The 22,773-nt window shown below is 39.3% G+C and overlaps 1 protein-coding gene across 2 annotated transcripts in view; it reads left to right on the top strand.

Moving 5' to 3' along the window:
• The window catches only part of NALCN (sodium leak channel, non-selective), a 339,729-nt gene that overhangs the window by 294,790 nt on the left and 22,166 nt on the right, over window positions 1–22,773 (top strand). For both annotated transcript variants that reach the window (XM_025364831.1, XM_025364830.1), the window contains 8 exons: window positions 1,486–1,590; window positions 6,662–6,768; window positions 12,360–12,480; window positions 12,566–12,664; window positions 17,198–17,291; window positions 17,805–17,911; window positions 18,119–18,193; window positions 19,343–19,462. In XM_025364831.1, coding sequence (XP_025220616.1) covers window positions 1,486–1,590; window positions 6,662–6,768; window positions 12,360–12,480; window positions 12,566–12,664; window positions 17,198–17,291; window positions 17,805–17,911; window positions 18,119–18,193; window positions 19,343–19,462 — 828 coding nt within the window. The remainder of the gene's footprint in view (window positions 1–1,485; window positions 1,591–6,661; window positions 6,769–12,359; window positions 12,481–12,565; window positions 12,665–17,197; window positions 17,292–17,804; window positions 17,912–18,118; window positions 18,194–19,342; window positions 19,463–22,773) is intronic.

Here is a 22,773-nt window from a genome sequence, read left to right as displayed (position 1 = left end):
CTGATTTTTTTTTTCTTTTTTTTTTTTTTCGAGACAGAATCTTGCTGTGTCGCCCAGGCTGGAGTGCAATGGTGCAATCTCAGCTCACTGCAACTTCCACCTCCTGGGTTCAAGTGATTCTCATGCCTCAGCCTCCTAAGTAGCTGAGACTACAGGCATGTGCCACCACTCCCAGCTAATTTTTTGTGTTTTAGTAGAGACGGGGCTGCACCGTGTTACCCAGGCTGCTCTCAAACTCCTGACCTCAGGAGATCCACCCACCTCAGTCTCCCAATTGCTGATTTTTTTTTTAAGATGTGTTTAAAAATTCTTGTTTTCTTTATGCAAAACCATAAAACGGTGGCTCTTCACACAGCTGGAATTAAAAGAAAGTATCACCTGACGACTAATGTACATGAATCTTTTGAAGTGAATTTTGAAGTGAAATTTATTAGTGAATAAATTTTAGAGGAGAATTTGTGCCTTTCCCTGATGGTGGTGAGTGTGATTTTAGTATACTTAGGTGTACGTTTAGGTTATTCAACAAGTGCAGTTCACTTGTCCCAAATTTTACCCTCTGTCACTCTTCTCTGCTGAGACCAAAGAAGTCAGCCAGTAGAGGGAGCATGAGTTAATTAACAGATTTGCTTTTCAAGACTGAATTCTCTCCTTTCCTCTGTGCATAGAACATTCTTCTAATGCACACCTTCACGATTACAAGACAGCTAAGCCACTGTCCGGCTCATTTGTGCTCTGCTAATAAAAACATGAATCCAGGCCGAGCACAGTGGCTCACGCCTGTAATCCCAGCACTTTGGGAGGCCGAGGCAGGTGGATTGCCTGAGGTCAGGAGTTCAAGACCAGCCTGACCAATATGATGAAACCCCATCTCTACTAAAAATACACAAATTAGCTAGGCGTGGTGGTGGGCACCTGTAGTCCCAGCTACTCAGGAGGCTGAGGCAGTAGAATTGCTTGAACCCAGGAGGTGGAGGTTGCAGTGAGCCAAGGTTGCGCCATTACACTCCAGCCTGGGCGACAGAGTGACACTTCATCTCAAAAAATAATAATAATTATATATATATATATGTGTGTGTGTGTGTGTGTGTGTATGTGTGTGTGTGTGTATATATACACACATCCATTTGGGAGAAAAATGGACAAAATAAAATTATTTAAACATTTCTTCTTTTCCATTAAATAAAAAAGAGCTAGGTGTTGATTTTAAAATCAGAGAAGTTCAAGCCATTTCAAAAATACCTTATTCCATTTTCTTACATGAAATTCATGTTTCCATTTTAAAAATTCAAATCTTGTTAATTTTCTCCTTTTGACCTTTCAGTAAGGTTAATTATATGGCCTCTGGTGGAAAAGTTAAAATATATCATCAAAAACCCATGATTTTTATGCAATGTTATCTTAAAATTCCTATTTATGTCACTGTTTAAACCAAACCTAATATTTAGTCTTTACCAAGAGATTTAACGTTTCATCAATTTCTTTCAGGTCTCCATTCTTTTGCTGACATTAATGCTCGTTTTTGCAAGCTTTGGAGTTCAGCTTTTTGCTGGAAAACTGGCAAAGTGCAATGATCCCAACATTATTAGAAGGGTAAGATGTACCTTTCTGTCTTTTGAAATAAAAATTAAGGGTCAAGTGTGGTGGCATGTGCCTATAATCCTAGCACTTTGGAATGCCGAGGAGGGACGATTACTTGAACCCAAGAAGTCAAGTTTGCAGTGAGCTATGATCACACCACTGAACTCCAGCCTGGGCAACAGAGCAAGAGACCCTGTCCCTAAAAAGAAAAAAAAGTAGTTTACACTCCCTTGGCAAATATGTGGTACCAGTGGCTGCCAAGCCTACTTTAAGAACTCCCTATACAACTCTAAGAATTCTCCTCCCACAAACTCCTTTTTGCTTAACATGCAATATGTCTCTTCTGGCTAGAAAGTTTAATAAGATGAAAAGCACACCTCAGAGAATGTCACTCCTCCCTTCTATTCCAGTGCCAATCCACTGCTGACAACTTGAGCGTGGTCACCCAAGATTCTAGCTATTGTAGCTGTGAGCTTCGGATACTTTCCCTTGAGGTCTTAGCTAACTTGATCCTTCCTTTGTTGTCATAGAAGACTCATATCAGCAAACAGCCCATGCAAAAATGTCCAAGAGGCAGCGTTTGGTTCTCACCCCTTTTTACTGCTTCCCCACTCCAGCTTTCTCCCCATTAGAAAGCCAGTGCTTTTATATTAGCTCTAGCTGCCCAGAGTCTCCCTCTTTATGACAACCAACAAGGACCTCCACAAAGACCCAAACTTGAATACTTGCACCACAGCATTTCTTTCTCTTTCTTCAGTCATTGGTTATAAGGGGAGGCTCACTGCTGTAGCAAGCCCAATATTTCGGTAACTTCACATAATGAAATGTATATATTGTATCTTGGATCAGTTGCAATATATACATTTGCGATATATACGATATATACAGCTCTCCTCCAAATGACCACTTAGGGACTCACATGCCTTCTATCCTGTGTCGCCACCCTTTGCCATGTCTTCAGAGCCTTCTTCAATGAGCTGGAGATAAGAGTGGAGAGCCATCTCCATCTGAATGGGCTGTGGGAGAATCCTCTGCACCCATGTTCCTCTGTGAAGAGCAGGGATACTGCAAGGGAGATTGGAATTTAGTTGTGTATTCCAGAAAAAAAAAGGGGGGGGGACACAGTTTAGTTAATAATTAGACAATTTTTGCAATATCATACTGTGTCCCATTCTCTTAGGATTCTTATGTTACAAATAGATTAATAAAGTAATCCAACTACTGCTGATGTGTAAACTAGAAAAGTATTTTATCTTTGATCCCAATAAAATGATGCCTTAGTTCCTAAATGTGTATCTTCAAAAGGCCTACTAGACCTGAACTACATTATATATTTCCAGCAAATATGGGTATCTAAAACAGATTTTAAATGATACAAATTGTTCTCTAATTGTTACAAAATACAGGTTATATCTTTGTCCAGCCAAAATACACTATAAATTATATTAATAATGAGAATTTGAAACAAAGGCCAGACTGGGAGAGAGATTCCAGGAGCTTTGATAAATCTGAGAAGACAGAACAAGGAACGTGGCCTGACGGTCATGCTGTATCAAATTAGCTGATAAAGAAAGTGACAGAGACCTGACGCAAACATCCACAAGCTTGTGTGTGGAAAGAAGAGTGATTTTCGATCCACGCTGAACAGAGGCCAGAAAGATAATACCAACACTTCAGGATGAAGCCTGCTAGGAATCTTGGATGACTCAGTATATTAACAGTGGCCTAAGAGCATGGTGATTTTACATTAGCTAGTCATCCCCAGCCAAAGCTGAAGATTGATGGTGACAGCAGCCAGCAGATGAGCGTAGACACAGATTTCATGAAGCATTTGTCCTGTTTCCTAGAGCAGTGAAGTCTGTGCAAGGCTCAGATGGAAAGCCTAAGGAGACTTAGCCATCACAGAGAGCACCAGCACCAAGCAGAATGATTGAAAAGAAATTGGCATGGTGAGACGGGGCTTGAGTCCTTGTATCTTCTCAAATCCAAACATAAGAGGCCAAGGCCAAGAACGCCATATGAGCGAAGGTGACGTCAGTTCTATCGGAGGACTTCAACCCATCTTACTAAAAGAAGAGATAAATCCAAAGAAAAGGGGATAGTAGATACGCCGACATTTAGATCACACACAGTTCCTGTTAAAGACAGCGAAGCTTGAGTTGCTGCGCCCATAGTTTCCAGTTGGGAAAACATGTTTTTTTGTAGGAGGCTGAGCACTTCCTCCCTCTGCTCCTTTGTTTGTTTTCTTAAAACTCAACAGATGGCATGAGATCAATATAGTCATAGATATGGAGCCTAGGACTTAGTCACCAAAGCCCTGTAAACAAACGCTGAGGATACCTTTTGACAAATAGTCATGAAATATCAGTTGTGTCCAAGGCACTGTGATAGGTGAAATGAAATGTGGAATGGAAACATTAGGAGGTCCTTCTGTTTTGCAGCATTTTCTGTCCAATCAGAACATGTGTTTCATGTTCAAGCAACAGTAATATAAAGTCAGCAGTTTTCAAAAGCCTATGAGAAGCAGAAATAACGTGGAATCTATGATGTCAGCATGGGAAATTGTGCTTCCAACTGGGAGTACTGTGCTGGGAGGGCTCCAGGGAGGAGGCAGGATTTGAGATGAGCAGGAAAGGACCTTCCAAGCAGAGCAAGCAGTGAAGAAAGACACAGAGCATGCGAAGAAGAGTCACAGTGTGGAGGCAGGGACAGAACAAGGAGGAAGGAGCATGGGCTTCGAAATCACAGCTTCTGAGATTGGAATCCTACTTTAGGAGAGGTGGTGGCCTGTTCTGGTCACTTAATCCTTCCAAACCTATGTCTGCCTTGAATGCTTCTCACACAATGATATTGTGAAGATTAGATTACCTTGTTTATGCAAAGTACCTAACCCAATCTCAATTGTGAGTGTTAATTTCATTCCCGCCCATGTAGGAAAACACTGAAAAACAAGGCCAGAAATGTAAGTTAGGGAGAGATCCTCAAGCACCTGAAATGCCTGGCTAAGGGGTTTGGAATTTTGTTGATGAGAAGAGAAACCACAAAAGGTTGGTAAGAAGAGGAATCAGACACGTCCTAGTGCCCACAAAGTACAAAGCACTGTTCCTAGTGCTGTTTTTGTTACCCATATCCTAATGAGGAAAACAGGTGTAGAAAGATTAAACAATTTGTCCAAGGTCACCCACCTAATAAGTGGAGAAGCAGGGAACTAGTGTCCAGGCACCCTGGGTTTTCACCAAGATACCAGACTGCTTCATGCAATCAAAGATGGGCTCAGGTGGGTTCAGGAAGACAGATTGGAAAAGACGGTGAGGCTGAATAGTCAAGGGACCTTTATATAATACACTACAACACAGCCTTTTCAAATAATGTTCTACGTAAAAAGGTATGGTTATGGAAAGATAATCACAATAAAGTTTTAGCTGAAAAAAGTGGGTGATGGAAGAATGAAAACTTTATGAGCTCAGATACGTATAGGAAGAAGGACTGGCAAGGTATACTCCAAAATGTTCATTGTGTTTGTCTGTGGGCAATTGTAGGTAAGTTTTCTTCCTTTTATTTGTCCAGGCTTTATAAATTAAAGATGTGTTATTTGCACTTAAATGTTCTTATTTTAAAGAACTGTGCTGATAATCCAGAAAGAAGTAATGTTGGCATTACTGAACTCATCGTAGTAAGAATGAAGACGTGGGCCAGGAAGGACAGGGAAAGCCGAGGGAACCCTAAGCTTGATGCTGGGCTACTGCCAGGATGCTGGTCCAGGGACAGAAAGGAGGAGGCCAAGAGGAGACATGGTTTAGGGTCAAAGAAGGCTTTAAGCAGATTAAAATGGAATTTCTGTTGAAATATTCAAACAGTGATCAAGAATTTTATCATCTACACCTTGAACCCAGAAAAGAGATTTAAGTTCAAAATATGACCATCATGGCCAAAGAAACAAAAATAACCAAAGGGAGAATAGGAAATGGGTCAAAAATTTCCTATGGATGTTTAATTTTTAAAACCCGTTTAACAGTTTTATTGAGATGTAATCCACATACCACGCAGTACACCCACTTGAAGTGTACAATTCAATGATTTTTTAGCATATTCACGGAGTTGTATACACGACAGCCACTTTTAGAACATTTGTATCTCCTTAAAAAGAAACCGTATATCTCTTAACTGTTACCCCCATCTCTTTATCTAGCCTCCACCTCAAGCCCTAAACAACAGCCAATATTCTTTTTGTCTCTACAGAGTTTACTGTTCTGGACTTTTATATGAATAAAATTATAACATATGGTCTTTTGTGACTTTTTTTCTCAATTTGCATATTTTCAAGGATCATCCATGTTGTAGCAGGTATCAGGACTTCATCCCTTCCTACGGCTGAATAATACTCACTTGTATGGCTGGACCACCTTTTGTTTATCTATTTGTTCAAAAATGAACATCTGGATTGTTTCCACCTTTTGGCTATTGTGAAAAACACTTATGTAAACATTTTGTACAAGTTTCTATAGGGACACACATTTTCATTTCTCTTGGGTAGATACCTAGGAGTGTGGAGTTGCTGGCTTATATGGTAACTCTGTGTTAGTGGTTTGAGGACCTGCTAGACTGTTTTCCAAAGTGGCTGCACCATTCTACACCCGCCTCGGTATGTAAGGGTTCCAGTAAGAGGACTGCAATTCCTCCACATCCTGGCCAATGCTTGTTGTTATCTGACTTTTTGGTTATGGCTTTCTCAGTGGGTGTGAGGTGATATCTCATTATGGTTTTGATTTACATTTTCCTGATGGCAGTGGCGTATGATACTGAGTATCTCGTCATGTGCTTTTTGGCCATTTTCATATCTTCCTTGGAGAAATGTCTACTCAGGTCCTTTGCCTGTTTAACTAATATTCTCAGCATCAACTTTTAACTGCCTGTCTCCAAAGTCTTTGTTACTATTTGCTGGGTGGCTGTCCACATCACTGTTGTTAGATAAAGGACTTTTGGTATTCCTATCAAAGAAGATAGAAAGAGTTTCCTATCCTTTATCTTTTCTGAGTTCATTTTCTGACCAGGTTCCCCCTCTCCCCTTGTTTTTCTACTTTAGGAAGACTGCAATGGCATATTCAGAATTAATGTCAGTGTGTCAAAGAACTTAAATTTAAAATTGAGGCCTGGAGAGAAAAAGCCTGGATTTTGGGTTCCCCGTGTTTGGTAAGTATATTAGAAAAAAAATATTCTGGAGAATGCTGTGTTTTTCAATATAAGGCTTTAAATAAGTATAATAAGGCATGTAACTGAAAGTAATTTTGCTAGAGATGTGAAAATGATCTTAAGTCATACAGGGTGAAACGCTAGGTTATACTGGAAGACAGAAATCAGGTAAATAAGAGAGCAAGTAGTACACTGAGTTCTACATAGCTTCATGAAACTAGAGAAATATTATCTCAGTATTTTCTAATACTTCAAAAATATGCATCTGGATTCAAATGGCTTTAAAAATTAGCGAGGCTTAACAAAGGATTTTCTGTCAAATTAAAACTGAACTTATCCCGAGTTTCTATCTTTAAAGGAGGATCTGATGTCCTCATAATAGAACCCTAAATCATAAAGCTGTTTCCATTTTAAAACCCATTTACACTGAAGGATTTCCATTATTCAAACACTGGAGAGGAATAATCAGTTACAAAGTCGATTGCTTCTAACTTTCCCTTTAATATTCCTTTTTCTTGAAATTGAGTTTCGGAAGCACTTAGATCAAAGCTAGATATACCTAGTACCTTCTGTCTCATCTGTTTTATTAATGACCATGAGTGGATCTCTCAGTCTGTGTCATTGACAAATTGAGTGTTCTGTCAGCTTTATTTGTCCTTTGAAATTGTTATCTGTTTTTTAAATTTTCTTTTAGAAAATTTCTTAGAATAACAACTGAGCCACAGCAACTCTGCTTTTGTCACAATTGATGTTCTTTTCTAAATGTCAAAACTCTTTAAAAGGAATAGCATTTCACCCAGCTGTACCCTAGCACTCACTGTTACCTTTCTTTGGCATTTTTCTAATATGAAATTTGCTTTTATATATAATCCAATATAATGCGTATTGGGTTTTTATTTTTTAAAATATCCAAGAACTAAGAAAAAGGGTTCATTTAGGGTATGTGGCTTCAGCTTGGAGAGAGGAATGTGAGACATGAGAATATCCTCGCCTCACTGCTAACTAGAAAAGCCATCCAATTTCCACTGAAACAAAAATTAAAAGAGCATAAAAATTTACTTCCATGAAACAAAAATTAATTATAGCATAAAGTTATTTATGTTATAATTTATTAATTAATTTTCATTAATTCAAAGATAATATCATGGAAGTAAATGAAGTCAGGAATAGAGAACACTGGGGCATTTCATTCCTTCACTATAGAGAAAGGTGGAGGATGCCTCCCACCTCTGCCAAGTGAGGTACCCCAGGGGGATCACTTAACATCAGAGACGGGCAAGGCAAGAAGAGAGACTCTTGTAGGCCAGGCTGCTTATCACCATCTGGAGAGTAGGGTTATCTGGTGTTCCTGGAGAGCCCAGTAGTGACTGCCTAGGACCACATCGTCTGAGTCTTCTTGAGCCCTGCTGCAAAGGGCTTTGTGCTGGGAAAGGGTACCCCCATCCAAGGAGTTCGTAGGTGTGTTTCCAGGAGCCAGACCTGAGAGTGACCCAGAGACTGCACACTCACAGGAGGAAAGGTACAACGAGGCACTCCTGGGCTGGGGAGGGGGTTCAAACTCTTGAACACCTATGGCCAGAATCCAGTTGTATCGGTTGCACAAGACTTTAACTTCATTCCTCCATTTCTTTCAATGGCATCCCACCTCAGCCATGTGATAATCTCGTGGTGGCCTGAAGAGGAGGAGTGGAAGTGAAGAAAGTGGCCAACTTTTCTTCCTTTCCTCAAATCAGGGTCCTTGAGCTGCTAAGGATGGGATTGTTATATGAGTTACAAGATCAGTTGGATATAAAACTGAATGACTGAAAATAACCAAAAAGCTCTGGGACCTCTGCAAGAATTCAGAAAGGGAGCTGGAACACACTTGAAGCTAACATTTGGAGAAAAGTAAACCTGCCAGTTGTACCCTATAGCACTCAACCTATTCCATAAAACCAGCTCCATGGGAGTTTTAAAATCGAAGTTAATTTAAATGCAATATTTTATGGAAGGTATTATTAGGGGTTTCAAAGGCAATGCCATTCTAGAAGCATAAGCAAATAGGCATTCCTTGAACATCATCACAATTGCTCTTGTCCATTTCTCCAGGATCATGTGACTTGGATTGTAGTGAAATAGACACCTTTGATCTAATAAATGTCATCTGTAACCATGATAACTTTTTACACTTTCCTTCTTTAGTAAGCTAATCAAGAGTTAGAAGCTGAAATTTTTTGATTTTATATTGGCTAAATTATGATTAAGGAAATAACATATCTAGGAATACCCCTAGAGGAATGCTTTGGTAATTATAATTAGGACATAAATATGCACTAATTCAGAGACAGTCTAGTTTCAATACTCTGTCTTCAGATTAATAAATGTACTTTCTTCTGAATCACTCAGACTTGATGAGCCACCTCAGTAAAAAGGATTAAACATATCATAGATTATAAATATGGTGTGACTTATTTTAAGAAGAGGTCTGGAATATAGGAAAATGGCATGCATGAGAGAAAAATCAACAAAGTATTCAGGCTTATAATAAATGTATTTATTGAGTGCTTGCTATTCACCAGGTAGTATGCTTGTCTCTGTGATATGACCCTGAATAAGCTATGGCCCCTACCCCTTAGGAGCTTAAAGTCTAGTGGTAAACAAAATAAAATTACAAATAATTTTATATAATATGTTAAGGGCTTTAATGCTGCACAGATAAACCCCTCAGCTTACCTCTGGCTCACCCGAAACTCATCTCCATGTAATTTTAAGCTACACTGTGATACATTCTAGGCAGAAGGTGATCAGGTTTTATAGGGTTTAAGGCCAAAACAATTTGGGGTACCAGGGTCTTGGAAGGGCCTGTACAAAAGAGGGGTCCTACCACTTAGGTTTCTTTGGCTTCATGGTATTCCTGCCTCTGATTCCTACAAAAAGGCTAAGGGTACAATGGACACACAGGAGAAGCACCTAACCCCAACTATGCAAGGCCAAAGAGAAGGACCAGACAAGAAGACACACTAGGTTACCTTTTGAAGGACAACCAATAGGAACTAGCCAGGTGAAGGGGGCAGGGTCAGAGGCAGATGAAGAGGAAAGTCTAGGCATAGATTTGGTATTACAAGTTAAGGCAACTCTATGGCCAAAGCTGAAGGCAAAAAGGGTTGGGGTGCTGTAGGAAGCTCAACGTTTCTGATTTCTTTTAGGAGAGATGGTTGTGTAAGATACAGCATGCTGTTTTTGGACAAAGTCGTTTTCTGCATTTCCACATCCAAGGGCAGAGGCTCAGTCATGTCTTCAGGGTGCCCCCATGTTCCTCAAGGGAAGAGCAGCTCTCCCTACCATGATCTTGGGGGGCTTCGAGCACCTCCTCTGGGAGGTTAAAAAGCTGACAAAATTATGTGGTCAGAACTAATGTCTTAGTTTTCTGAATTGGACAGGCAAGATTACAGTATTTCACAAATTAACTAGAAAAGAATGACAACCTTTTCAATTCAAGGAAGGGTAGCAGGTAAAAATGGCAATAATGGAGGACATTTGGGATTTATTGAAGGACTCCGTAGTTATAGGTAAAGGTTCAAACTTTGCAATTTTGCTAACACGAGCAAAGCATAAGAAAACACCTTACATGATTAAAACTGAAAAAGACTTATTTTTAAAAATGTGATAAATTCTTCCAACTGTTGAAGTCTTTGATGCTACATTTTGTTTTTCTTGGTTTCGTTAGAGTATTTTTCACATATTCTAACTTCTAGAAGATATGGAACATAAAAGTAGTTTAAGTTGTTGCAAATTCAGCTGAGAAAGCACTTCTACAAAAAGAAAATGAGCAGGTATGGAAGTCCAACATCAGCTCTGAGAACTGGTTCACTTGGTTTTAAAAAATCCTTATTCAAGAAAACTGTGGCGTCTATAGAATCCTTATAACTTCTGTCTACTGTAAAATATATGAAATTTAGTGGAAACATCCCAAAGGAAAGATTGTTGGAAGCATCCAAAAGAATATATTTGTACTTTCATACATAAAAAATACAAAGCAGAATTCCAAAATATGAATTTCTGAGTGGGGCTTTTGCACTATATTAAAGACCATCTCCACTAATCAGCCCTAGGCCGTTAAGAGCAAATCAGTTTCAGTTTAATGTTTTCTTCTTATAGCCTCATCTATTTAATATTCAAAAAACTTATGAAGGCACATCTTGTGATTGTCTCTATAGTTTAAAAAACACGAAAGATGGTAGAAAAGTACAGAACCAGATTTTCCCCAGAGCGTTGCCTGTCATGAGGGTTAAATTTTGAGAAATGAGCTAGCAGGGGGAAAAAATGATCAAAATATAATTTAAATAGGCTCCACGGGGCCTACTCTAGTCAATAGTCCAGAGCTCAGTTCTTCATTAAATTCAGGAAATATAGTCCATGATTTTCCAGTGTTTGGTTGTGAATATCTTAATTATTTAAAATTAGTCTCTAATAAGAAGGAAAGAGGGGGCAAAAAAACCCCACTGAAACCTTCTTTTATTAACAACAAAAATGTTAGCTAAAACCATAACAATTAAAGAAGGTACACTCTAGTAAAAAGGATCACTTTTATAAGTGGGAAGAGAAAAGTATAACCATGTTAAAAGAAGAAGAAATGAGACATCCCTGGCCCCCAAAGAAGTGGGAGATTAACAGTGGGTACACATCAACATACAGATGGAAATGCCGGACCGTGGGGACTTCAAACGGGAGGAGAAAGGAAGGAGGACATAGGTTGGAAAAATTAATTGTTGGATTCTGTGTGCACTATCTGAGTAACGGGTTCATTAGAAGCCCAAACCCCAGCATTATGCAATACACCCATGTAACAAGCCTGCATGCGTACCCCCCGAATCTGTAAGAAAAAAGAAAATGAATAATAAGTCAATGAGTTCAGGAATCAGGAATCAGCGGTGGAGGTAGAAAGCATACCACACGTAAAGGGGGCCAGACTAAGAGTCCACTGAGAAGACTCAGAGTTAATAAGAAAAACAATCCAACTGGAAGACAGTAGTTTGGAAAAATACAGACTACAAGCAAACACCTCTTGCTGTCTCAGTGACCTCTAAATGCATCACTACTTTATGGCCCTGTGTTCACAATGACGACACAAAGTGAAATAAAGTGACTAAATTCTACTCTACGCTTTCTATACTAACGCAGGCAATTGTAATTTATGCCTTTAGAAAGGTTTTCAGTTACAAAACTGTTTCAAAATCCACATCCAAAATCCAGTGCTTCTTTGTGTAAATCGATAAAATCATCTGTCCAGTCCTCAGGGTAATCACAACAAGGTAGAAATGTTGCAGAACCTCTGAAGCTAGAACTGGAGCTGTTTTACATTGAGATCACCCCATCATTACCTAATGAACACAATAATAACACATCAATGCATTGTTATGATTTAGCAACTGAATGCCATATAGTATAAAAGTGTGAGTGTATACATATACACACAGATGTGTGTGTGTATATGTGTGTGTGTGTGCATATCCCACACATATCCCACACCCATGACTGGAAAGGGCTACAGATATTTGCCTCGGGTGCTTCTTATTGGAATTTCACAGAACATTCCTGTGTTGGAATTGCAGGGCAAATCCTCGGAACTTTAATTTCGACAATGTGGGAAACGCTATGCTGGCATTGTTTGAAGTTCTCTCCTTGAAAGGCTGGGTGGAAGTGAGGGATGTTATTATTCATCGTGTGGGGCCGGTAAGCAAGCACATCGAATCCTTTGTAACACTTCAAGAGCAGCTTTCATTTGTCTTGATGAATAACCGTATTTTCCTTTATGCAGATCCATGGAATCTATATTCATGTTTTTGTATTCCTGGGTTGCATGATTGGACTGACCCTTTTTGTTGGAGTAGTTATTGCTAATTTCAATGAAAACAAGGTAAGAATTTTTGGTTTGGATACCACGGGGTTTAGCCTTTTCTAGCCTGTCACTTTGAGCTATTTTTTTCTTTTCACACGCAGCATGAAGCCACGTTAAACTGTAATGTGACTGGTGTAAATAATCTCTATAACTGTTTTACAAGCAACCTTATTGCTGCTTTTCAGACCATCATTTAAGAGTACAGTTCTCTCGCTAAATTTACCCTTTTGGTAACAGTGTCATTAATTCACCGACAACTGAGAGGCGCATCTCCTATTGTTCAAAGTGAAAAGATGTGCAGCAAGTTATTAAAATACAATAGATGAAAGTGATTCACTAATTACAGGTAATATTACTTTCACTAATGTAAATTGTATGCTTCTGTGTAACTCAGTAGGTGAACTCAGAATTTTGATGGGGATGAGGGGAATCTGGTAGAAATTTTAAAATCCTAATTCACAGAAAAAAGATTTTGTGGCAGGGCATGGTGGCTCACGCCTGTAATCCCAGCATTTTGGGAGGCCAAGGCAGGTGGACCACTTGAGGTCAGGAGTTCAAGACCAGCCTGGCCAACATGGTGAAACCCTATCTCTACTAAAAATACAAAAATTAGCCAGGCGTGTTGATGCATGCCTGTAATCCTAGCTACTGGGTTGGCTGAGGCATGAGAATTGCTTGAACCTAAGAGGCGGAGGTTGCAGTGAGCCAAGATCATACCACTGCATCCAGCCTGAGCAACAGAGCGAGACTCAAAAAAAAAAAAAAAAAAAAGAAAGAAAGAAAAAACAAGATTTTCTAATTTCATATGAACTTGACATACTTTGTGAACTCGGGAAGCCTGTTGAGTTTGTAACAGCTCTAATGATTAGAACAAAGACTCACAAATGGGAAAACAACAATGTAGTTTCCTATCAAAGCGTGAGTTTGGGGAAGAACATTCTATTAGCACTCCTTGGAGAGGTACTTGCTCATCTAGGCACTTGTGCTGTGCCCTCTATTGTTTGAGAGGCAGTCTTTGGAATCGTAGTAAGAGAAATGCATGCAGTTTTTGAGCACACACTGTGTACTAAGATTTTATATATTCAGTCAATTCTCACAACTCTCAAATGCATGGTTGCAGGAAAAGCAATGACTAGTCTGAGGCTTAAAAGGTATGATAAACAGGGCCAGAATTCAGAATTGGTGCCTATTACTTACTGCAGGCTCTGTGATTCTTCGAAGGCATGAGTATCATAAAGTCAGCCTTCACTCTGCATTAAGTTGACGCTAGATCTGCCTGTAAAGCACCGTGCTGTTCGGTGTTATTCACGGCTAGGACTGATTCCCATGCGTTCACATCAGAGCTCTTCAGTTTCTGTTGCTACACATGGGACTGTGTCTGTCATTCACTGTCCTCAGGCTCAACGTGTGTGGTACCAGTTACCCAGTCAATTGACACCTTTGATGTGTGGCTAATGAGCATGTCATTTCATTCAGGCTTTCAAAGGGTGAGATTTAAAAATTCCTCTTTTGGGCCCCGACTCTACTTGGACCCTCAGAAACATGGGATGTTAGAGACAGAAAGAACGGTAGTGATCGTGTCACCCAGCCCCTTATTTTACTCCTATCCCATTCATTAATGAGATGCTTTGAGCCCTACAGTGTGTAGTTTAATACCAAGCAGAAAGAGGAAGAAGGGTCTTTTTAGATGCGTTTGAGCCACGTAATGCAGCAGACACTGAGAATTCTAGAACATAAGCAGAAGCTAATCAGTCAATTAACAGGAGAGTTTAGGCACTGCTTGCCCAGAACACCGTTAAGAAGCCCTCTGAGCAGGCACCTGATTTCAGGAAGATTAGAACGTATCACAGCTGACAATTCAGCAACATACATAGAACAACATAAAATGTTCAGGAACTGGAAATAAATGTATAATTAATTGCAACACTTGAGCTTAGAGAAAGTGGCTGAGGTAAGCAGAATAACCAGGGAGGTCTCCATCCAGCACTGTATTTATGTTTTGCAGGTAGGAAAGACCAGCTTGGCCTGTTTGGGGATCTGGGGCGTATGTTCTATCAGCTCAAATGGGCACTTAAAGGAGAAATTGACAAGAAATTATATTACCAAGCTTTACAAACTTGATTTGTTAATTGGAGGTATCAACTGCTAAATTATGTGAGGCTTTTAGAAAAGTTTATTTTTCTGCAAGTTTTTTTTTTTTTTTTTTTTTTAGAAAGCATCTCATGAGCTGCCAGGTAACAGCATTTATATACTATTCAATCATTCAACAGATGTATTTGAGCATCTACTAGGTGCCAGATGCTGCTCTTGACACTGAGGACCTAGCAAACTAACTGAAACACTAAACACAGAAAAGTTATTTGCCCTCATGGAGCACACATCTTAATAGTCATACCCAAAGGCACATAGGTAAATTTTCAAATATGGAGACAACAGAGATAGAAAATGAGGGAGTCTTTAGGGTACAATTCAGAATCATACAAAAAGATGTCTTCTTTTGAAAATGGAAACCTCTTTAAAAAGTTCCAAGTCTATACTAGTAATATAGATTTTTTCTGATTTCTCTACTATATAAGACAATGTCTGATTTCTCTACTATATAAGACTATATAAAATAATGTTTTTGCTTTTATTATTATTTTTAATCAACACATAATTATTGTACGTATTTAATCAACACATAGTTATTGTACGTATTTATGGGGTATGGTGTGATATTTCAATTCATGTATTATAATGTGTAATGATCAAATCAGGATAATTAGCATATCCATCACCTCAAACATTTATCCCTGTTTTGTGTTGGGAACATTCAAAATCCTCTCTTCTAGGTATTTAAAAATATACAATTAACTGTTATCAATTAGATTCATACTATATTACCATGGAACACTAAACCTTCTTCCTGCAATCTAACTGTATTTTCGTATCTGTTAATCAACATTTGACTATCCCTATTCTAGTTCCCCTCCCCACCCCTAGTAAGCATTTGTTTTTTACCCTGGAGTTGTTATGGATTTCATCACATTAGCCACCAAGTAAAATCTACAAAGGAAATAAGTTATAAACTCGATTATATTTAAATTAAAATTTTCTGAATGAAAAAAGACACTCTAAGCAAAATAAAAATACAAGCCAAAACTAAGAGAAAATATTTACAACTTACATAATTGACAAAAGATTAGTATCAAGCATTTATAAAGAATCTCTACAAACAATTAAAAAGTAAATATCAAAATACAAAAATGAGCAAAGGATATGAATAGGCAATTCACATAGGAAGATACAAGCATCACCATTTACACACATACAAATGTTTCGTCTCATTAATATTAAAACATTAGATACATTTCATACCTATCAAAGTGGTCAGATTACAATGTCTAGTAATATCGAGTATTGCAAGAATATTAGGATATGGTAACACTTGTATATTGCTGGTAGGAGATTTGTTTTGGTTATCGCTCTTTGGAAAGCAAGTTGGCAACATCTGGTAAATGTAAAGATGTTTAAATTCCTAGATCCCATCAATTCTTCTCCTAGAGATTTACAATGGAGAAACCCTCATAGATATTTACTGTGAGACAGTACATGGATGCTTATTGCAGAACTGGTTATAGTCCATAAATGTAAAATGAATAAATTATGATATTTGTACAGTGGACAGTGTGAGCAGTTGAACAAGTTAGATCTAGTAATCTAGTTGTATGGAAAGTATACTGTTCAATGAAGGTATAAAGAAACAGCATAAATAATCACATATTGGACAGCATTTCTATAATATTAAAAAATTCAAAACAAATTCTTATGTATTGATACATACATAAGCACAAAAGTCTGAAAACATAGTAAGGAGGATGCACACCTGAAGAGTAGTGGTTAGCTCTGGGTAAGAAAAGGGAGAGTGGGGTTTTTGTCTAGTTTTTAAAATTACACTTCTGCCGTTATGATAAAATATGATGCACTGCAGTGCAATAAAATATAATTTTATCATATGCATTTTAATCAAGTACTCCATTATATAGAATATGGAATTCCATTTAGGCAGTTATCACAGCACTAATTTCTTGAAATGCAAACTCTGTGACTTAGTATCTCTCAGAAACAGTTTTGCAATTGCACATATTAGACATTTTTTAAAGAAACACAAAATACCCTTAACTAGAAGCCATAGCATTGACAAGCTATAATTTTGCTGCTATGAAATGAAAGGAAACTAACTACTATGAGTGAGTGTCCTTTTTTGAAAATGTAATTATGTAGAAACTCCTCTTTATATTTTCCCAAACCTGAATATTACACATCTCCAAAGATACAAGTTGAAGGCTGCTGAATTCTCTCTGAAACACCTGGTCATCATTTTGGAAACTCTTCCCAAGACCAACTTTGAGCATTCTGACCATGTTTTCTAACCACCACGGTTGGAAGAACATGGTCAGCGCAAGCCCCCATATCAGTCCTGTTTGTCTCCGCACCCCATCTGCCATCTGCCATGTTCTTGGTGCAAGCACATGACAAAAGGCCGTTTCCTGCTTTCCTTTGTCTGTTAAGGGGACGGCTTTGCTGACCGTCGATCAGAGAAGATGGGAAGACCTGAAGAGCCGACTGAAGATCGCACAGCCTCTTCATCTCCCACCTCGCCCGGGTACCCAAGATGCTCTGATTTTATTCATGTTGGGCACTAGTGTGCACGATTCCCCAGGAGTCTCAGATTTAAATTAAAATAATAATTGTGAGGCCGCTGGGAGGCTGTGCATAAGTTAATACAGAAACAGCCTCCAAACCACAGATCTCTCCATAAGGCTATTAAAAGCAACCACCCAAAAGCTGTGCTTCAGTGCTCTCAGACTAAGCCTTAATGAAAAAATGAATTTTTTAAATAAAATATATTTGCGCTTGCCTTTTAAAAATATGAGTGAAATGTATTAAACTGACAGAAATTGAATGATGCACTTCTCTTTCCAATATAGACGGCGTCATGCACTGTCATTTTAAATATTCAGAGCCAGCCATTGCTGCAAAAACACCTCACAATAGATGGAATTGTTTGGGGAGGAAAATGTAATGGGTTTTAAGATAAGCATTTAAGAAAATAAATGGCAAGAAAGTAAATGTGACCTGTGTCTAACATGCCCTTGCCCAAACCTTTCTTTTCTAGATAATGATGGTTTTAGAGCTAAAATGTATGACATAACCCAGCATCCATTTTTTAAGAGGACAATTGCATTACTCGTCCTGGCCCAGTCGGTGTTGCTCTCTGTCAAGGTACTTAGTTTCACCCTAAGGCTCCGGGAATGAATTGTGTATTCACTGCTACATCTGAGAGTATCACAAGCTGCTATATGCATTCACAGTTATGTTCTTGGGTATAAAAATTAAGATTCACTGTCATGGCAAAGTGGGCAGAAGAGGGGCAAGCCTGTATGTGTCCGATGGATGTGGGCAATGACTTGTGCGCTGTTTCTGTTGCAGTGGGACGTCGAGGACCCGGTGACCGTACCTTTGGCAACAATGTCAGTTGTTTTCACCTTCATCTTTGTTCTGGAGGTACTGTAATGAGTCAGCTAGCTCTAGGGGAATCTGTGCACAGTTTTAAAGTAAATCAGCATCCCTCTTTGATGCCACTTACTCTCCTCTCTGTGTTCCATTGCCTTTGAAGCTTTGCCCTTAGGATATTTCCTTCTTAAGCGGTTCTGCTTAACTCGAACAAAGACATCACTTTATCCATCAGATTTTTCTAACTACAGAAATGCTGCTGTCGATTGTTGTGTCTGAACATTGGCCTGTCTAGTTATGCGAGTTCTAATATTTAGAGGGAATGGTGCAAGCCACTATAATTCATTGACTCAAATTGCAATAGAGTAGCAAAGCAAGTTGGCCCAGACAAGGTTATTTTAACATGTGATTCATATAATATCACTTTCCAGGACAATCTTCTTGAAATACAAGCAGATTCTCATTTTGCCCTATACTGGTTGATGTTTCCCAAAATCTATGGACTTCTGCTTAAGGAAGAAAAATGTCCCATTATCAGAACTAGTCATAAAACAGAGGAGAGTGTAAAGAACAGATTTGTAAGCTACTTAGCTTCAAAAATAAAATCATATATCTTGGTAATAAACTCTTCTTTTTAGTTACTACATTGTTTATAGTTATTCTTTAAATAGATAGCATAACTGAGCATGCTGGCTCACTCCTAGAATCCCAGAACTTTGGGAGGCCGAGGTGGGTGGATCACCTGAGGCCAGGAGTTTGAGACCAGCCTGGCCAATGAGGTAAAACCCCATCTCTACTAAAAATACAAAAATTAGCCAGGAGTGGTTGCACGTGCCTATAACCCCAGCTACTCAGGAGGCTGAGGCAGGAGAATCGCTTGAACCTGGGAGGCAGAATCTGCAGTGAGCCAAGACCGCGCCACTGCACTCCAGCCTGGGTGACAGAGCGAGACTCAGTCTCAAAAAATAATAAAAAATAAATAAATAAATAGACAGAAAGTGTAGGCCTAAAAGGAAACCTCAAAAGGCATTAAAGTATTTGTCTCATTTTCAATGAAAAAGATATTGTGTCCACATCAAATAATTTAGAATTTTCTTCATTTGAAAAAAAAATACATACACATAATGCATCTCAAATTAATACATTTAAATATGTGCTAAACCCTCCCTCTGTTTATTTTCTTCTTTGCTTTTTCTCCAGGTTACCATGAAGATCATAGCAATGTCACCTGCTGGCTTCTGGCAAAGCAGAAGAAACCGATACGATCTCCTGGTGACGTCACTTGGCGTTGTATGGGTGGTGCTTCACTTTGCCCTCCTGGTAAGCGTAGAAGTCAAATTGATTTCAGCTGATTATTTCAGTTTGGTTCAGTTCTGCTCAGTCCTGTTTCCAGTCTCATTTTACTCCACATCAACCTGCTCTGAGGTGTTAGATGGACCTCCCTAAAGCCCAGTTTTGACTGTGATGGACTCTCAGACATGCTTGTTCTACATGTACACACCGCCGCACACTTCACACAGGCAAAACCTGCCCCCTCAAAGCCCTAGATGGTGCAAGCTAGAAAGAGGAGGACCTTCAAGATCTTCTGATTTAACCCCTCATTTTACCAAAGGGGAAAACAAGGAAGAAAGAAAGAGGAAGATTGCAACAGAGATTGAGAACTGTCCGAATTCACACAACAAGCTAGTATCAGAAGACTACAATCCTGTTTTCTCAGCTGAAATACAGCATTCATTCCACTTCGCTATAGTCAGTATTTCACGATGTAATTCTCAAGTACTTCCACTGTTTCATTTTCTATAAGACATTTAGCCTCCACTTCTCTAAAGCATATGATTCTCCATCTCTATACCTGTGTTCTCACTATTTTACCTAAAGTGCCTTCACCATCCATTCAGTCCGAGATCCCACTCAAAATCTGCAGCTATGGGTGTACTGAGCTGTAATCTAGGGCCATATTGTCCAGTAAAAATAAAATATGGCCACAGATATCACTAGATAATTTTCTAGAAGCCACAATAAAAAAGAAGCAATTATTTATTAATTATAATTATTTATGTAATTATAATTATTAACAATTTAATGATTACATTTTCTAAACTACTATATCCAAAATAGTATTATTTTCATGTGTAAGCAATATAAAATTATTGAGGTAAGTTGCATCCTTGTATCTGTGTGTGAAGTCTTTGGCTGAGTAGGTATTTTACATTTACAGCATATCTTCATTTAAATTGCCACATTTCAAGTGCTCAATAACCCATATGTGGTTCCACATGGCTGGTAGTTACCATGTTGGACAGCACAGCCTGGAAGATATGGGTCCTAGTCTAGGCTCCACCATTTTCCAGCCTTGACTAATTTATTTGCCTTCAATGATCCTTTGTTTCCTGCTCTGAACGGGCAATATAACTTCATAATCCACCTATTTCCTCTGGCATTATGAAGGTCAAGTGAGATAATATAATTGAGGCTTTCTTGAACTAGAAAGATTATACAAGTTTGTAGGCATTATTATAATTACCTTCTTTTTGTTAGTCATCCTTGATCTCATCCCAAGGAATATTATTAGTTTTTCCCTGTTTCCTTCTATCCATTCTCCCATCCCCTTCATGTTAGAGACATGCTGGGAAAGACTTATTTACACATCCTAAAGGGCTTGCCTTAATACGAGATGCTATGCTCATGAACATAGTGAGCATCCTTCTTAAACTAGTGGTTGCCTTCAGCATCAGGAGCTGTATGAAGCCTAGGTGAGCTCTCAGTCACCCTGAACTATTTTCTCAGCATTAGATCGTTCTCAATTCCTAGTACAAGATACAGTACTAGTAATTGAGAAGAATGTTATAAGCAAAACAAATACAGTTGCTACTCTTGCGAACCTTAGATCCTGGAAAAGTAGACAGTCATCAATTGCTCACAAATCTATGAGTATAATGACTATGATGAGGGAGATGAAGGAGAGCCTGTGTTCCTGTGACAACTTAGATAATAGTGGGAGATGGCTTCATCAGAGAGATATTGGAAGACATCCCCAAGGGAGTGATGGCTCCATCTGTAGGATAAGGGGAGGGCATTTCAGGTAGCTTTCCCTGTGATGGAAAGGTGACGGAGCTGGAAGAAGGATAGATACTTAGTACTAGCATAGTACAAGATTTGGATGGGTAAGAAGGTGTCACACCTCTTAGGACCTTGCAGTCCAGGTGAAGAATTCAGGTTCTCATCCTAAAAACTATTGGTTGTCTTTGCTTCCGAAACATAAAGAGGGAAGGTATCTGCAATAGATCTTTAGCGAACGTGGGAAGAAGAGGCAGCAAAGCCCATGTTTTTCCTTTCTCCAGATAAAATGTGTATTAGTCCCTTCTCACGCTGTTATGAAGAAATACCCAAAACTGGGTAATTTATAAAGGAAAGATGTTTAATCGACTCACAGTTCCACATGGCTGGAAAAGCCTCAGAAAACTTACAATCATGGTGGAAAGGGAACCAAACACATCCTTCTTCACAAGGGAACAAGAGAGAGAAGAATGAGTGCCCAGCAAAGGGGGACGTCCCTTCATAAAACCATCAGATCTTGTGAGAGCTAACTCAATATCATGAGAACAGGATGGGGGAAACTCCCCCATGATTCAATTATCTCCACCTGGTCCCTCCCACAACACATGGAGATTATGGGAACTACAATTCAAGATGAGATTTGGGTGGGGATACAGCTAAACCATATCATTCTGTCTGGACCCCTCCCAAATCTCATGTCTTCATAATTCAATTTAAAATCATACCCTCCCAACAGTCCCCCAAAGTCTTAACTCATTCCAGCATTAACTCAAAAGTCCAAGCCCAAAGTCTTATCTGAGAAAAGGAGAGTTTCTTCTGCCTATGAGCCTGTAAAATCAAAAGCAAGTTAGTTACTTCCTAGATACAATGGGGTACAGGCATTGGGTAAATATACCCATTCCAAATGGGAGAAATTGGCCAAAACAAAGGGGTATAGGCACCATGCAAGTCCAAAATCCAATAGGGCAGTCATTAAACATTAAAGTTCCAAAATAATCTCCTTTGACTCTATGTCTTATATCCAGGGCACCCTGATGCAAGAGGTGGGCTCCCATGGCCTTGGGCAGCTCCACCATTGTGGCTTTGCAGGGGACAGCCCCCCTCCTGGAGTGGTGTTGAGTCTCTGTGGCTTTTCCAGACACACAATGCAAGCTATCAGTAGATCTACCATTCTGGAGTCTGGAGGATGGTGGCCCTCTTCTCACAGCTCCACTAGGCAGTGCCCCAGTAGGGACTCTGTGTGTGGACTCCAACCACACGTTTTCCTTCTGCACTGCCCCAGCAGAGGTTCTCCATGAGGACTCTGACCCTGCAGCAAACTTCTTCTTTGACATCCAGTTGTTTCTATACATCCTGTGAAATCTAGGCAGAGGTTCCCAAACCTCAGTTCTTGACTTCTGTTCACCCACAGGCCCAACACCATGTGTAAGCCACCAAGTCTTGGGGCTTGCACTATTTGAAGCATTGGCCTGAGCTGTACATTGGTGTCTTTTAGCCATGGCTGGAGCAGAAGCTGCTGGAAGGCAGGGCACCATGTCCCAAAGCTGCATAGAGCAGGGGGAGCCTGCCCACAA

The sequence above is a fragment of the Theropithecus gelada genome, chromosome 17 (assembly GCF_003255815.1).
Source record: "Theropithecus gelada isolate Dixy chromosome 17, Tgel_1.0, whole genome shotgun sequence".
In the NCBI taxonomy this organism is placed as follows: domain Eukaryota; kingdom Metazoa; phylum Chordata; class Mammalia; order Primates; family Cercopithecidae; genus Theropithecus; species Theropithecus gelada.
Note: the sequence above shows the minus strand (reverse complement) of the source record. Positions and strands in the feature narration are given on the sequence as shown.